Source organism: Callorhinchus milii, unplaced genomic scaffold (genome assembly GCF_018977255.1).
Source record: "Callorhinchus milii isolate IMCB2004 unplaced genomic scaffold, IMCB_Cmil_1.0 Scaffold7, whole genome shotgun sequence".
NCBI classification, from domain to species: Eukaryota; Metazoa; Chordata; class Chondrichthyes; order Chimaeriformes; family Callorhinchidae; genus Callorhinchus; species Callorhinchus milii.
The window spans coordinates 26,822,322-26,839,651 of NW_024704748.1; the positions used below are offsets into that span (position 1 = coordinate 26,822,322).

The 17,330-nt window shown below is 40.5% G+C and overlaps 2 protein-coding genes across 2 annotated transcripts in view; one reads left to right on the plus strand and one right to left on the minus strand.

The window, feature by feature from the left end:
- Positions 1–677: 677 nt before the first annotated feature.
- adrb1 (adrenoceptor beta 1) lies at positions 678–4,606 on the plus strand. The gene is made up of 2 exons (XM_007905707.2): positions 678–2,104; positions 4,541–4,606. The coding sequence occupies exons 1-2, from the start codon at positions 887–889 to the stop codon at positions 4,604–4,606; spliced, it is 1,284 nt and encodes a 427-aa protein (XP_007903898.2). The 5' UTR covers positions 678–886.
- Positions 4,607–9,759: 5,153 nt separating this feature from the next.
- The window catches only part of ccdc186 (coiled-coil domain-containing protein 186), a 36,520-nt gene continuing 28,949 nt past the window's right edge, over positions 9,760–17,330 (minus strand). Inside the window, 1 exon segment of the mRNA XM_007905659.2 lies at positions 9,760–11,370. Coding sequence (XP_007903850.1) covers positions 11,290–11,370 — 81 coding nt within the window. The 3' untranslated portion in view covers positions 9,760–11,289.

Below are 17,330 nucleotides of genomic sequence, written 5' to 3' on the forward strand. Positions count from 1 at the left end.
ACCAACGCTGTACAAATGAGCCTGCGCCTGTCAGTCAGGCAGTCGTGAAGATCGGAATACAATCGCACGGATCGATACAGGAACTTCACCCCCGTCGTGAATAAATAAACTCGCGTTCGAATCACATTGGAGTCATTTTCAACGTCACGTTTTTCGCGAAAGGAACGGCCGGCGTCGGGTTAATTAAGGGTCCGGGTAAAACTGGAATTTCCTGAAAACAGGTTGGCGAGAGCCACGGTTTGTGGGGAGGGGGGAGTCGAGGTGGGGGGAGGGGAGTGAGGGGTGGGGGGGGGGAAGCTCAGAATGTGCGTTGGGGTAACTGCTGGAGTCCTAACCGACTGAAAAACTCGTGACGCTCTGGGACGCTACTCTGCGTGAGGGTGGTGTGGGTCTATATAAACACAAGTTGTTGTTGTTGTAGCTTGACCATTGAGAGCTCTGTCCGGCCAGCTTTCCCGCCGCTTGTCCAGCTAGGTCCACCCGAGCCGGGGGGGTTAGTTCGGGCTTTGGCTGCGGCTTTGGTCAGTTGGCGGGAGCTGAGGGGTTGGGATTCCCTGACTTCAGTGACTGGAGACCAAGAGAGAGAAAAAAAAACCCAGTCAGTTGAGCTGACAGCTTGTCAGGGAGGGGAGGGAGGGAGGGAGGGAGGGTTTGCTGAATGATGTGGCGTCAGGCAGTGGGTAGGACTGAGCGGCTTATTGGATGCTCCTCACAGTGACTCAGGGAGAGAGGGCGTCTCTGGGATCTCAGTAAGTTTGGAGCTCGTCGGCTCTGCACAAGGACTTTAGGATGAGGAGAGACAGGAGGAGGGGGCAGGGGGTCTGGGGGCAGAGCAGCACAAGCCAAGGAGATCCATGATCTTTTTGGGGGGGGCTTTTTCCCCAGGATGGGAGACGGAATGGACTGTAACAGCAGCAGCAGCAGCCACCACCACCACCACAACAACAACAACAACAGGTCAGCCACCCTGGTGTCAGCCAACTCTGCCAATGGGGTAAGTCCCAACGGCCCCGAGCAGAGCAGCTCCGAGCACCAGTGGGTGATAGTGATGGGGGTGATCATGGCTGTGATTGTGCTGATCATAGTGGTGGGCAATCTCCTGGTGGTCCTCGCCATCGCCAGGAACCAGAGGCTGCAGACACTGACCAACCTGTTCATCGTGTCCTTGGCTTGCGCCGACCTGGTCATGGGTTTGCTGGTGGTCCCCTTCGGGGCCACCCTGGTGGTCAGGGGCACTTGGCTTTACGGCTCGTTCTTCTGCGAGTTCTGGACCTCAGTGGATGTCCTGTGTGTGACCGCCAGTATCGAGACCCTGTGTGTCATCGCCATCGACCGCTACATCGCCATCACCTCTCCCTTTCGCTACCAACACCTGTTGACCAAGACCAGGGCCAGAGGGATCGTGTGTGTGGTGTGGGCCATCTCGGCCCTCATCTCCTTCCTGCCCATCATGATGCACTGGTGGAGGGACGAGAACCCCGATGCCATTGTGTGCTACAATGATCCCTGTTGCTGCGACTTCTTGACCAACAAAGCCTACGCCTTGGCCTCGTCCATCATCTCCTTCTACCTGCCTCTGCTCATCATGATCTTTGTCTACGCGCGGGTCTTCCAAGAGGCCAAGAAGCAGATGCAGAAGATCATCAAGTGCGAGGGGAGGTTCTACAGCAGTTACTTCATCCCCAACGGCAGGTCTGCCCGGAGGAGACCTTCCAAAACCATAGCCATCAAGGACCAGAAAGCCTTGAAGACTCTGGGGATCATCATGGGCACCTTCACCCTGTGTTGGCTGCCCTTCTTCCTGGTCAACGTGGCCAAGGCTTTCCGCAGTGAGATAGTCGACGATAAACTCTTCTTGTTTCTCAACTGGTTGGGTTATGTCAACTCGGCTTTCAACCCCATCATTTACTGCAGGAGCCCAGACTTCAGGAAGGCCTTCAAGAGGTTACTCTTCTGCCCCAGGAGACCAGGGAGCAGACTGGACCTGGACTCCGGGGGCTTCTCGCGTTGCTCTGGGATGTTTGGTAACACTCTGGACCCGAGGAACCTGGAGATGTGGTCAGACTGGAACATGGCTCTGCAGAGCAGCAGCGAGGGGCAGGGGGTGGGGATGGGGCAGGGGATGGGGCAGGGGATGGGGGTGGGGATGGGGCAGGGGATGGGGCAGGGGATGGGGATGGAGAAGGGGATGGAGAAGGGGATGGAGAAGGCGAAGGAGACTCACCAGGAATCGCAGTTATAAACTCAGCGTTTTTCTTCTCTCTCCAACGATCCAAACGGGATTGAAGTTCAAGAGCCGTCACTGGTATCACAGAGTGTGGGGATGTGTTCCCCCACAAAATAACACTCTGTGGTGTGGAAACTCACTCACCCACTGACTCGAGAGAAGGAGGAGAGCCATCGGTTTGGGAAGTGCACTTCTCAGGTTCATTTCATACCTTTCCCTTTGTTTGTGTTGTTCTCCAAATCGTTTGAGACGTTGATTCACACATTAGTATTTCAGATGTTCAGACTCTCTCCCTCTGTCCTACAAAACCAGTCTCGCTTTTTTTTATTGATAGCCGATCCCTGGGAAAAGGGGAAGGGAGTGCTATTATTATTATTATTAATAATAATGATAAAGTTCTCTGTATTAATAGTACGAGTTGTAAACTGCTTTGACTGGAAACTCAAAGTCAACGCTTCTTGTTTTCTAGAATTACATTCCATAATTTAAGATGGATTTTGTACCAACTGGAATAACCCAGGAAGAACCCATTTTTTAAATTATATATATATACATATATATATATATATAAAAAAGGACAATCGTCAATATTCAGACACAGATGGGTTTTTATTTGTGGGGAAAGGAAGAGTGGGGAAGGGAGAAAAATGTAGATGCACAGTCGTTTTATGGTATTATTTCTGAGTAATTGTTATTTAAAAGTAGAGTATTGTGATATATATATATATGTATATACACACACACACACATATATATATATATACACACACATGTACATACATACACACCGGGTGGTCAAAAAGTCCTATTTTTCAGCGACCCGAGGATCTAAAAAAGAACACTTTTTAAAGACTTTAGACATTGTAATAGTATCACGACTTTTTGGTCACTCTGTGTGTGTGTGTGTGTGTGTGTGTGTGTAAATATTTTTATACACACACACACGCGCGCATATCTACATATAATATATATAAAATTATATAAAAAATATAAAAGAAAACAAGTACAGCATTTTTAAGCTTTTTTTGTTTTTTTTGTATAAATAAAAATCCGAATTGACAAAACTGTAATTTCCGCACAAAACGAGAGTCCAGAGAGAGAGAGAGAGAGAGAGAGAGAGAAAAAACAGCGGATTGTACTATTATATTTTACACGTGGAGATAATAACCGATGCCTTACTTTATATAAACACTGTATATAAAAATATATGTATATACAAATATATATATAAATATATATAACAGCGTGATCCCTTTTTTTTTCCTGCATTTTGTAAATTTAACCCCAAAAAAAATGTGTTGCGAGAAATGGATCAGTTAAAGAGCAAAACCCTTTCCACCCACTTGTGACTGGGGTTTGGGGAACCGTCGCCTCTGCTGCTGTACAGTCGGGTGTACAGTCGATTTAGTGTCGTTTTATTCCCCCTAATGTTTTTTTTTGTTTATATTAAACAAGTCACATTTTTATATTAAAAGACAGATGACCTGGACATTGACTGTACTGAAGACAGACACACACACACACAGAGAGAGAGAGAGAGAAAGACTTGAGGGATCTGTTACTTATTTAAATATAATTTAACCCCCAGCCTCGGGCCAATGCTATTGCTGCTTTAGACTCCTTTTTTTCTGCTCACAACAAGTGTTAAATTGGACTATTCTCCCGAGTTGTGGAGCTGTTTTGCTCATTGCAGAGCTGAGGATATTCCCAGTGCAGTTTATCACAGGGCTGTGAGGCTGCAGCTGTGTGTGTGTTCGTTGCATTGAAACCATTTGCTCTGAACGCCTTCGAGTGCAGAGACTATTTATTCTGTGTGAGGGATGTACTTATTTTTCGTTGCTGTACTTCACTTCTTTGTACTGTAATATTTGTCGACCAACTGCAACTGCAACGATATCGTTAATAGACGTTTTTTTTCTCCCTTCATTTCACAGGAAACTAAAGGTGCATCTGTGTACTTTTTTTTGTTCTCTCCCCACTTTGGCATTGCTCTGAAATCATTATTTATAGTCAATTCTAAATGTGTGGATGTTTAGTAATAATGTGCAATAAACGTTAACAAAACACCTCCAGTGTATGAAATGATTGACCAAAGAGCTGTAAACGTGGACGGTCTCTCTGCCCTTTTATTTATATATATATATATATATATATTTCCACACACTTTATAAGACATTTACTTAACTCAAGAGATTCTTTGTTGATCAATTAAACGCCATTAAATAGGGTTTCACCGCAGTTGTGTTAGTTTGTGTGGAAACTTTTTTGCTAAATACATAATTACTTTTTTTTAACCTCATCGTTGACTTTTAGAGAGTTCTTATTCGGGTTTTCTGTGTTCCTTCTTTACCGTACGATGCAATAAATAAATACATATAGACATATAAACATATTATATGTATTTAAGGGTGACCAAAAGGGCTTATTTTTCACCTCATTTTATCTTTAAAAAAACATAATTTTTAAGACTTATTAGACATTGTAATGGTATCACACGTTGGGTCACTCTGTGTATATATTTAAAACACAGAACAATTTGCAAATCTCTCTCTCTATATATAGAGAGTTTTTTTAAAAAATGATATAAAAACACAGAACAATTTGCAGAGGAATTGGAGGTATCTGGGGCTCTCTTGGGGGCAAAGACCAGGAATTTTGGATGTATCTCCAGAGGGAAAAAAACACAAGAAAACGATCAGAAACCGACAAAGGCAACTCCATAGGTTTTGCAGTGGCGTTTGGCAATGCAAATACTCTCTTAAAATCGCAGTCACAGTGTTACAGACTGACCCCCAAAAATCCTCAGATCCATTAAGTCTTAAAAGAAATGCTATTTTGTGTCCTGGTAACAGGGCAGTTAACACGACTTTCTGGTTCTTTCTGTATATAAAAGGTTTCTGCCTGAGGCTGAGACATGGTGTAGCCATCCTCTTAAATAGCAAACATTTTTCAGTCAAAGGAAAATTATTCAGTAGGAAATCAGCACGTGTTTAGCTCTCACTTTAATAGCTTTAATAGCTTTGCTGAGTGTGTGTGTCTCCCCCAACACTCAATTTACTGTCTGTTTGGGAGATGTCAACATTCCTCAGGGATTTATGAGTATAAGTCAAGTAAAAACGGATTTAGAAATAACAGCGTTAAAATAACTGCAGTTACTTCACACGAAAAGGCCTTTTATAGCAGAACAGTTGATGTGGCGTTTCTACATTCATTTCATTAGCAGCAAAACAATAATAATATTAATAATAATAATCCTTGTATTTGATACAGAGTCTGATCACCTCGTCCAGACGTCTCAAAGCGCTTCACAGGATATACTGTAAAATGCATTACTGTATATTTTGTGGGTAAAAGATAGATACACAGACCCACAAGGCAGATAGACAACCCAACCTACTTTTGCATTTTGCTGGAGCAGAGATAATGTCTATTTTTTTTTCTGGAGAGAAAGAAAAACAGATGACAAAACATAAGTAAGCGGTTTCCATTTCCACAACATAAAAAAACCTTGTGCATCGAACGCAATATGAATTAGACATTAAAAAAATTGAATGGTGTGTCTTTAAATAGTGTTTTTCAAAGCAGTAAAGTGGGATCTGTAACAATAACCGTTTCAACAAAAACAGAAGTGGCTCAAAAAAACACTCAGGAGGTCAGGACGCGTCTGTGGAGATATGTTTTTGTTTCAGATTTCCAGCATCTGCAGTATTTTGCATTTTGTTTATAATAATCCTCGCATTTGACACAGCGCATTATCACATCTTCGAGACGTCTCAAAGCGCTTCACAGGATACACCGCAGAGCGTAGTGACTGTACATTTTGTGGGCAAAACGCGGCAGCCAATTGCGCACAGACCTATCATCAGTAACAGCGTAAATTTTAATAAGCGTTTTTTTTTAAACTATTTGACAGAAATGAAATTTCCCTCCCCCCCCACAAAAAAAATATTTGCTTTAAATATTTAAATAAATCTGTGATTTATGGCGCATGTTACAGTAATATAAATATATATGTACTCGCTTTCAGCTACGGTGATAGAAAGAGCAAGAGAACAAACTCACTTCCTTAAATAAACCCTCCTTTGATCAAGCAATCCCGTGTGTCCTTGAAGGCTGACAGGGCCTCCTAGTGGACGGCTTTATTTAATGTACACATAATAATAGAAAAACAACTCAATGCTAGTTTTTACATCAAATCCGCTGTTCCAAGATCATTCCCGACACTTAACAGCTACTGCCCTACTGTCTCCTTGAAGAGCGCACGTAATAATTTAGGAGTATTCAAAACCGAGTCCAGTTCTTTTCTATACGCTGCAACTTTCCATCCGTTTCTCTGTTCACATTAAACAGTATTATTTCAGAGTGATGAGACTTTCCTGTAATTCTGGGCTCTTTCACACGTACATAGAAACAGGAGGAGGCCATTCAGCCCCTCGAGCCTGTTATGCCATTCCATAAGATCATGGCTGATCGGTACCTCAATTCGAATTACCCGCCTTTGCCCCGTATCCCTTGATCCCCTGACCTAACAAATATCTATCCACCTCAGTCTTGAAGATGTGAATGGTTTCAGCCATAATCCACAGCCTTTAAGGGCAGAGAGTTCAGATTCCTGCTATCGGGTCTAATGTGATTCCAAAACAATATATTTAGGCAATTTAAGGGTAAACTTACATTCTTTCCCCAACTGCCTGCTTGCCTGGCCTCGTATCAAGTCTCTATCAACGCTGCTAAGATTCAGATGGCGACAAGATGCACTAAAGTAGGTGGGAACACGTGCAAACCACATGTAATACTTGGACTCAGCAAACAGAGCACATGCACTACTTTTGACACAAACATAAAATCCCCAAAAGTAATCCTTGCATTTGATTTAGCGCCTTATCACATCGTCGAGACGTCTCAAAGCGCTTCACAGGATATACTGTAAAGTGAATTGACTGAATATTTTGTGGGCGAAACGCGGCAGCCAATGGCACCCACCCAACAGGAACAAACAGTTCTCAAGAGGATGGACCAGGCTTGTGGGAGCAGCTAAATCCCGTGGACGGAATGATTCAGTAACTAAATCTACTTTCAATTCCACCCTCACGGAGCTTCACGTCAATGTGCAACAGATTTAAAACCGTGCAACCACTGCAGCGACTGAAGATCTTCCTGTGGTTACGATTAACATTTAAAAGATGTGGATTCCTCATCGGAAACCGCCCGAGAAAACCCCAGGGGTGCATTAAATAGGGCTTTACCTTTAAAGCAAAATTGATACAACCTTTTTAGCCAACGATGGAAAGAATAAAGGAAGGCAAAGGCAACTTTGTTGTCCAGATCAATGTTAAATGGAACTAAAACCTGTGGCTGGAAGATCTGACTAGGATCTCAAGGGTCCTCATCAGCGGGTGGACTAAGTGACAGATCAATTTGATACTGAAAATAAAGGGGGAATTGTTTAAATGCTGAAGGCGTGAGTCAGTCACAGAGTTCAGATGCCTCTTGCCAAATCTCATGACCTATTGGCAAATTCTGCTCTACTCAATTCTGTCCGTCCCAAGACTGTGTGCGCTTCTCAGATCTTTCCAAGATGAACCAGAAACCAAGTGCTCATTGATAACCTATATGTTCAATTATTCTAAAGGCTATATAAACAAATCATAGAACAATCATATTCTACAGCTTGATGAACAGCCAGTTCATATTTAATTCACATTTCCAGCGCCTTGGGATGTCCTCCTGACGTGAAAGGCGCTATACAAACGTAATTTGCTGCTATTGTTAATTATTCAGTTGTAATAATAATCCTTGCAATTCTTAGAAGACCTTTCAAGTTAGAACTCGGAGCACTTCACAGGATTTACTGTGAAGTGTAGATAGTGATGGTGTATGTTCTAGGCAAACACAGCAAGTCAATTTGCGTACAATAATGCCTCAACATGCATGAAGCAAATGACCAATTTTAGCAGTGGAATTGTTGGCTCGGACACGGAGAAATTCCCTTCTCTTTTTAAATAGTACGATATGATCTTTTAACATTGCTTGAACAGCCAGAAAGGACTTTGAAGTTTCATCTGAAGGATGGCACCTCTAACAAACAACCCAGCGCAGCCCTAGCACTGCAATGTCTCGTAAGCCTGGACGAGGCGAGTTCAAAAGTTCCAATGTGGGGCTTGCACCCACAACCTTCTGACTCAGGCAAAAGTGCTACCCACTAAGCCAGACTCCCCAAGGAGTCGGATTTTTACAGCAAAATTCAAGAGGGAATTGGAAAGCATTTACGAAAATTGAGGAAGAATTTAGGGTTTGTTTTCCTGCTCGTCTCTTTTTTTTTCTGTCGTACAGCAGTCACGTTCTGTTTTTTCACTTGCTCACAAGAGCTGGAACAGACCACCCAAGGCTAAAGATTGTGCAGTGCGCAGCCACTGTGTTTTGCTGGAAAGGTCCTGCGATAAAACCCAAGCCAAGATTAAGAAATGGCTCCTGACGAGCAACATCACAGCACAAACAAGGCAGCTGGTGAAATTTCAATCGACGATATTCTTTCGGCCTGGGTGGAAATGAACCATTCAGCACGAGAAACTGAACAGAAATAGCAAACTCACACAAAAGAAAAACTTGGGAAAAGGGATTTGCAAAGATAAATGAAGGCACTGAACACATTTGGAAGAATTACTGGGAGGAAAGGGCCATACAAACCGGGGATGGAAGATATTTTTCTTATGTGGAGCAGCCGTTAAAATGAGTTGTGTACAAAAAAATGGTGTGAGATGGGAAAGGTCATATGATCTACAGTACATCTATAGCAGTTGACTCCCCCATCGTGATTCATATGTTGGCTGCGTGCATTTTATTTCAGTAATTGCGTGCTGTAAATGAATGTTTGTTGGGTAATTAGGGAAACGAGATCTAAATTGAGCAGATTAAGACTATTTAGGAAAGTAATCAGGTAGTGGAAGGGAGTCTAGTTCATTAATAAATTGCTAGAATGGCAATTAATCAATAAGATTAAATGATACTTATTAAACAGAAATGTATGTGGAAAGTGTCAGTGTTTTGAAACAAAATGGTTCCCATTTTTAAGGAACTTAATGGAGTTAATTCATTATGAATTTCTGTTGATGAGAGCCTAACACAGGATAAAGTTTACAAAACGTACAAAATCAAGAACATGTTGAGCAAAATACCCTTTGCTGAAACGATCAAGGATTTGCCTCACACGCTTCTCACTTTATCAGCAAATTCTAAGGTGGAAAGGAAACACCCCGACAGAAAAGCCAAGATCAAATCCAACAGGAAATCAAAGCTTTGATGTAAATCGCATGCTTTTTGATCCGCGATCCATCCTGTAATCCAATAAAAACAATTAAAAGATGGTCTTCAAATCAAAATGTTCTACCGCATTTTCGCACCGGTTAAAAGCGTTAAGTATATATGTTTTTTGAAGTCATTTTATGTTTTGTGCCACTTCCATTTCCTCATATGACAAAGTGATGGTGCAGTGATATCACGGTATAAGCAAATATACATAACGGGAAACCAAGACACAGAATGTAATTTATTAATCCAATGTGCCATATATACATAATAGATTAAAACTTTAAAAAATGTTCTCTTTATACAGAAAAATATCTACAAATTAAATTTTACAAATCAGGTTTGAGAATAAACTAAACTACCAAGTTAACCAAATATTCAACACACAACGAATGGACAGGAAAGAAGATAATGTTTGAACTGAAAAGGATTGGAAAAATAAAATCAAATGGTCGGAATCCTAACAATATACATATGTACTCAATTATTTGATAGCTATTAAATTTGAGCTTAAAGTGCATTTCCATTACGTTTAGTAGGGGGCTAGGATTTTACTTTCTTATAACAGCAGACACTCTCAAAATAGCAAATAGCATCAGAATGCTGATTTAACCAAGTCTGACACTCCACTAATTAACTGCCAGAGGATTCTGGCGCAGGTTGATGCACTGGTCAGTACTAAGTATTTGCCAGTAATTGGGGGAACTAAATAATAATTACAGCATTCACATTTCTGGCACCACCTTTAGTTCCTTTCTAAACCGTATCTGGGCATTCCTCTCAAATATATTACAAAGAACTAGTTTCAATGCGAGTATCACACCCTTGGTAACTGTCAAATATCATTATTTGCTATTATGGGATTTCCAATAGTTACCATTTGCACATAGGCTCCAATGGGCTTCAGTAAGAATCATTCACCAAAATACCGTAATGTTTGGTATAATTGATTTGTGTTTGATAAACCCATCAAATACATCACAATTTTGGTCGCAATATTAGACAAAATATATTCAGACTTCAATGGAAATCATACAAAGTCATGGAGATCAAGAAATTCACTCAGAGAAAAAAAAAAGGTCTAACATCGTTTAGTGCCACGGTAAATAAACAAAATTTGTCAGACAAGATGGAGCTGCACTTTATTTGTATCAGCATTGTATGAATTTAATTCACCAATAAATTGGTTGAGCTACAAATAAAATAATAAACCTTACATTTGGTATAGCGCCTTTCACGTTGGGAGGGCGTTTCAAGGCGCATCACAGGATATACTGTAAAGTGGAGTGACTGTGTAGTTTGTGGGCGAAAATCACTTAGGTTGTCAGTTGAAAATCCCCAGAATTCCCATTGTACAATTGCACTATAGTCCCATATACTTCACGAGAAGCCAACCGTGTGTAAAAACGCACAATATTCGATGCTGTGCTGAGAGGCACAGAGAGCACAGCAGAATAGTTCATTAAAAAATCCACTGATCGAAATCCTTCGCAGACTGTGGCAGCCTTCAGTCATTGTTTGTTGTTGCAGATAATGGTAAGAGTACGACAACTTGGAAGTGTTGATATTAAAATTGCATCCAATCATTTAATTGCAGCACAATTTAACTCCAAACCTGCTTGTTGATAGAAGCGACTTCACCTCCTTGTGCAGTGCTGATGAGGCATATCCGTCCAAGTCATGAATGACCTCTGCCTCCTCTCCACCTGTTTAACTGTATTCACAATGAGCTGCTGGAGCCCAGCGACTGTGCTAGTTCATTGCTTTAGCTGCTGCTCCAATTCCTGCTGGCGCTTGATCAGACGTTCTATTTCTGTGCCCAGCGTTTGCAAGTTTTCCTGAAAATGAAAATTACGTGAAGCTTATTGCAGGGAATAAGGTGTAGGTGTTCTGGTGCAGCTTACTTACACTGGGCACATTAGGTTCGTGGGATGGGGGTAGAAAAAGGACAGTACAAAAAAAAAGGACTCGGGAAAAAGTTACGAACAACATATTTCATAGGCAAATAAAAATCCTGTGTCCACATTGCTCCAATAGTTGTAACTGCAGCTGGCACCATCATGTGTTGTAGAATATTGCAGTTCCAGTATCTCAAGTGTGATGAAGAGCTGTGGCACAGTCACTACGCTCTGATTCTGGTGAATTCTGTTTTTAAATTATTATTACATTATAAACTGTATCAGTCACTTGAGGTCTACGCTAGTTTAACATCACTGCACAACAAAATGTACCAAATGACATACAACTTTTTTATTGTCGATTTTAAGCTTGCTAAGCAAACATATTTCACTTTTGTTTGTTGTGGAACATTCGTCAGTCCAGAGTCATATAATCATAAAGCTAACATGCGGAGGCCTATAGCTCAGTGGTTAGAGCCCTCGCAAGCAAGAGGACCTGGGTTGGATTCCCGGGCAGGGGGAAACGTTGGGCAAGTTTCCTTATTCCACCCGACTGTGTTTACATAGCAGTAAGTAGGAACCCAGTTGTTAGCCGATTGGTGGATTGCTTCTTCAGGGGTATAAACCCTTCAAAATAAATAAATAATAATTTGGTCACTCAATCCACGACTGTTTGTGGGACACTGCTGAGTGCAATTGGCTGCCATGTTTCGCCCATATAATCTAGTCAATTCACTTTAAAATATAGTCTGTGAAGCGCTTTGAGATGTCACAAAGACGTGATAAGGCACTATATCAAATGCAAGGATTATTATTATTATTATCCTGGTTCTCAAGGATGCTTCTGTGATATCCTGTAGTAAACCAGGGTGTGGCATTTAAGTTTCTAGATTTATCGAATATTTAAGGACTCGTGCCTGTGAAGATGTGCTAGGGAACGCAAAACAAACTGTAGACCGGTTGACTTATTTGAGGATGATATTTTATATGGGATATGTTGGAAAAACTACAATCTTGCCTCTATTGGTGATTTATGGCAGTGATTAGTGCTCTTTACATAGTCCATCTGATATTGGGTCTGTTGGTAGTCAACCTCTATAGGTCTACTGTTTGTTATTTAACATCTTGCCTCCCAGTGTATGTGATACACCAGGGGATAAAGTTGTAGGTTTGGTCAACCACCTTGTAGGTGGTTTTACTATTTGGGCAACAACGATTTGGATTTATATAATAACAATCCTTGCATTTGACACAGCGCCTAATCACGCCTTTGAGCGTCTCAAAGCACTTTACAGGATACACTGCAAAGTGAACTGACCGTATATTTTGTGGGCGAGCTCCCTTCATACGGGTAGGGTCTCGGGGCAGTGGGTGGGACAGCGATGGATTGTCTTAAAACTGAACGAGCTTGGTTTTTTAAAATAAACTATTCTGTGCTCTCTGTGCCTCTCAGCACAGCATCGAATATTATCCCATATACTTCACGGATTTTTACACACGGATGGCTTCTTGGGAAGTATATGGGACTATAATGCAATTGTACCATGGGACTTCTGGGGATTTTCAACTGGCAACTTAAATGATTTTCGCCCACAAAATACACAGTCACTACACTTTATAGTATATCCTGTAATGGGATTAAAAGCTACAAGTACTTTTCATTCTGCTAGTGTCACTAAGCATTTTAATGGATCAGCTCCCATTAATGGTCTTGTTTTAAATGGCTTGTTTACTCAGATGATTGTTCTGTATGATTCACTCTGTTTTCCCCAGAGAACATTTACAGCAATTTTGGGCTCCGGTAAATTGCCTACTTGTTGTAGGTTAAAAGCTTTATGCCTATTATTTCCTTTATCCTTTAATCTTTCATTGAAATACAAAGGTCTTGCTCTACAAACATTCACCTGGTAGCTTAGTGGAGATTTATTATGCACGCTGCTTCAGGAGTAAGGAAGCAAGTCTGACTTGTGAAAGACTATGTGAGCTATTTCCAGTTGTTAAGTTGTTTAAATTGTATTATTATATTTTACATTCCCTTGCCCGGCTCAACTTACTAGCAGCAATAAACATGGAAAATAGCACTCCATAGTGGGTGGCAACTATAGCAAATTATTGCTTTCTTGCCAAACCGTCTTAGCAGCTGCAGATGGTATGATCACATTGACAGCGTTTCAAACAACTCTGGCCTCAAGCCACTACTCCTCAAACCAAACTGGACTTGAATGTTAATGCATTATGGATATGCATTGTCACACGCAATTGTGAAGTGTTCACAATTTGACATTTTCAAGAAGTGTTTTTTTTTAAAAAAAAACACTAAACACATTTTTGTTTGCAACTTTACATGACAAAAAACTCCCAACAAACCTGGATTGTAATCACTGTCCAATTCAAGTGCTATGGATTTGGAAAAGCTAAGAGAAAAGGCATTTCTGTAGGATAGAATCCGACCTTTCTCAGGCTCAATTTTTTGTACAAAATAATCCAGATAAACAATGAATAAGTAAACCTGTGTCAAATACTGCATTACCAACAGCAGTTAAGTCATCCAATAGAATGGAGCCTGTATTAAACAGATAACCCATTTGCCATGTTAACATGGTTTGGTTACTCTCTCACTACATGTACAACAGCAAAGGGATTTGCCAAATCTCAGTATGATTAAACAAAACTGTTTGAAGTCTAATGAAGAGAAATGAATTACAAACTACAAATGATAGCGGCTCTGTATTTCACATGAGGTGGTAGTTAATTACACACCACCTTTTAAATTCAATCAAAGTTCAATAACGTAACCTTTCAGCAGGTGGGATGAAAAGGATGAGCTTCTTAGGACACAATGCTCTTTCTCCTCCATGACTTTTCTTTTATCCTGAGAATCAATTGTCCCTTAAAGCACAGCAAATCTAAAGGAACTGCATCAGTGTCTGCTGTCTTTCCCCAGTGGTAAGGGTTTGTATTTTGTTCTGATATAAAATCTTCAACAAAAGGATCCCAATTAGGCGACTTTCTCTCTGCCAAGTTATTCCACTGTTCCCTGGAGCTTCTCTCCCTGCTCAAATCACATAGTTCTCCTCTTCTCACCCCCAGCTTGTCAGTAATACTGAGGTTTGTCAAGTCTTTTGGCTTTAGTTCTTGTTACAGGGGAAATAAAGAACCATTATTAACATGTCAAATGGCTCATTTTCAGCTGTTAATTTGTTTAATACAACTTCCATTGGATCAGATATCTTAACAGCTGTTGGGAATACAGGTTCGATTCCCGGACAGGGCAAAACCTTAGGCAAATTTCCTTACTCCACATGCCTCTATTTACCTAGCAGTAAATAGGAACCAGGTTGTTAGTCAACTGGCGAATCGCTTTCCGGGTATAATAATCCCTCAACATTTCCTATTAATTTGAGTTTTGGTGCAGTTATAAAATTAATGGTGCACCATTGCACTTTTGCATTATTCTAGAAAAATATTTTACTTTGGATTAAAGTACTTTTGTCATAGATTAATGAAAGAGAAAGCATTGCAGATTTTAATTCAGATTCGGATTGCAAGTAGAAATAATAATTATAATAATAATCCTTGCATCTGGTATAGAGCCTTTCTCGTCGGGAGGACATCCCAAAGCACTTCACAGCATTGAGTGCCACCAGATCTCTCAAGTCCACCTGGACAGGAAAATGGTTTAACATCTCATCCAGATAACATTGAAAAAAATTGAAAAAAGCAGCAAGTATGAGCTTCAATTCTTCAGGCGTACGAGTTCTCAGAGTTGACGCCCCCTAGTTTAAGAACCATTATTGAAGCTATATAGTTATTTTTAATAACTAACCTGCATTTTCTTTGTATACCCTTTAGTAAGGGCTCTAATTATATACTGTATATCAAATTTTAATTGTACTTCTCAACAGTATTTTATGCACAAGATACATAAAGGAAGTGTTAACCGTACCACTTTGGCTTAAAAGATCAAGTGAGAGTGCTGACTGGGAGGGGGGAAAATACTTAGAAATTGTGTTACTTTCTAAGGGTTAATTTTTACAAATGTGCCTACACATCCGTAATAAAATTTCAAGAAAACTGGATATCACGGTGCGCAGAACCATGTTTTACAGTGAGATAACAGAACGTTAGTTATCAGTCAGCAAAAGAACCCAAGTCACACGTTTGCTGCAGAGGCAGTTTCCTGTTTCCCTTGAGGTTTTGTTCTGATAAATGTTTAGTAAGTTAACGCTAACTGCAGTAGCACTCTACATCTCAATTTTGTTCCCCAAATAGATAACAGATACAAAGAAAGGTTATTAATATTAAAATTAAATACTAAAGCAACATACAACAATATAAAACAATATATAATTCAAGTAATCTATGAAAACGGAAAAGAACTAAAATCTAGTTTTAAACTATTGATAAACAATTTACTAAAATCAGTCTATAAATGTAAATTTGTATTATATAGACATGGTAGACATTTCAAGGAACAGGATTTATAGGTGAAGAAATGAGGGAATCTGCAGATCTAATTGATAAGAGTATGAATTGTTACTCTAATCAAAAATAAAATACAGCTACTAGTGAGCTGAATGATTTGGGTATTATTTATATTATAAAGGAAACAAACAGGATTGGGTCTTGGGTGGAGATTTGAAAGGTAGCAGAAATTGTCTCAAGCAGGAGGAACTTTGGATGGTCAACCCCAAGAAATCAAGTCGTAATTCATGCAGTCCCTCTAAGTTCTTCAAGGATCACAAATCATATCCTGAAGTGAGTTTATATGTAGTACCCATGTCTGAAACGAAATAGGTATGATACAGTGTTATGCTGTAGTCCTGAGGCCCAGTGGTTAGAGCACTCGCTTTGCAAGTGAGAGACCTGAGTTCAATCCCAGGCAGAGGGCGAAACCTTGGGCAAGTTTCCTTACTCCACACAGAGCCTAATAATAATCCCTCCAAAAAAAACCCAAAAACAATAATAAGTTGGTCATTTTCAATCCACGACTGTTTGTGGGACATTGCTGTGCGCAATTGGCTGCCGCGTTCGCTCACAAATATACAGTCAATTCACTTTACAGTGTGTTCTGTGAAGCGCTTTGGGACGTCCTCCAGACGTGAAAAGCGCTATATCAAATGCAAGGATTATTATTATTATTAATATTATTATTATGCTGACATCATTTGTTCAAGCCATGTTATTTCATTTTTCCTTTCTACTGCAAGTGGATTTGGTTGAGGTGTGAGATATTAGACAGAAAGCTTTATATTTCCAAATTTGAAATCATGGGCAATTGTTCAACAAAAAAAATCACAGAGCAACTGAGTAAAGTGTGCATGTAATCATGGACACTTCTATGCTACTTAATATATCTGGGTTTCACTGCACTTCATATGATTTCATAGGGTAACAGCTCAGGCAGATGACAGCTCACATCACTAGTGCTTGATAATGAATTGACAATTCACGGTGTGAAATGATTCATAAGCTTTCGTACTTCCAAGACTAATCCCCTTACATTGGCTGCATTCTAAAATATAAATATGCATTTTCATCACATGGTATATTATTAATAGCACCAACGATCTTTGTTCCTCTTTATAGTATAGCAGGGTGGTCTAACTGACGGCCCGGGGGCTGATTTCTCTCAGCTTGCAAACCGTTTTCGTCTTCACTGCCCAACAAGACATAAAGTATTAACAGGTGGGAGCAGCGGCACTTGCTAAGCAGGGGCAGATCTAGGGTTGAAGGATTGGGGTGCGGGGAGGAGTGGGGGGGAAGAAAGAGGGTCAAGGTCAGAATTTGGCCAGTATGCTGCTGATTGTCAAACTGGGATTCAAAGCATTTAAAGCCAATTTGGTAGCTTTATCTCGTGACGAATGAAGCGACAACTACGCTGAACTGCGCGATGCACT

Bases quoted from the DNA above. Each gene is read 5' to 3' on its own strand.
- adrb1 (XM_007905707.2), top strand. From the start codon at position 887: ATGGGAGACGGAATGGACTGTAACAGCAGCAGCAGCAGCCACCACCAC. The intron at 2,105-4,540 runs GTGGGGATGGGG...GTTGACTTTTAG, and splicing joins GCAGCAGCGAGGGGCAGGGG to AGAGTTCTTATTCGGGTTTT.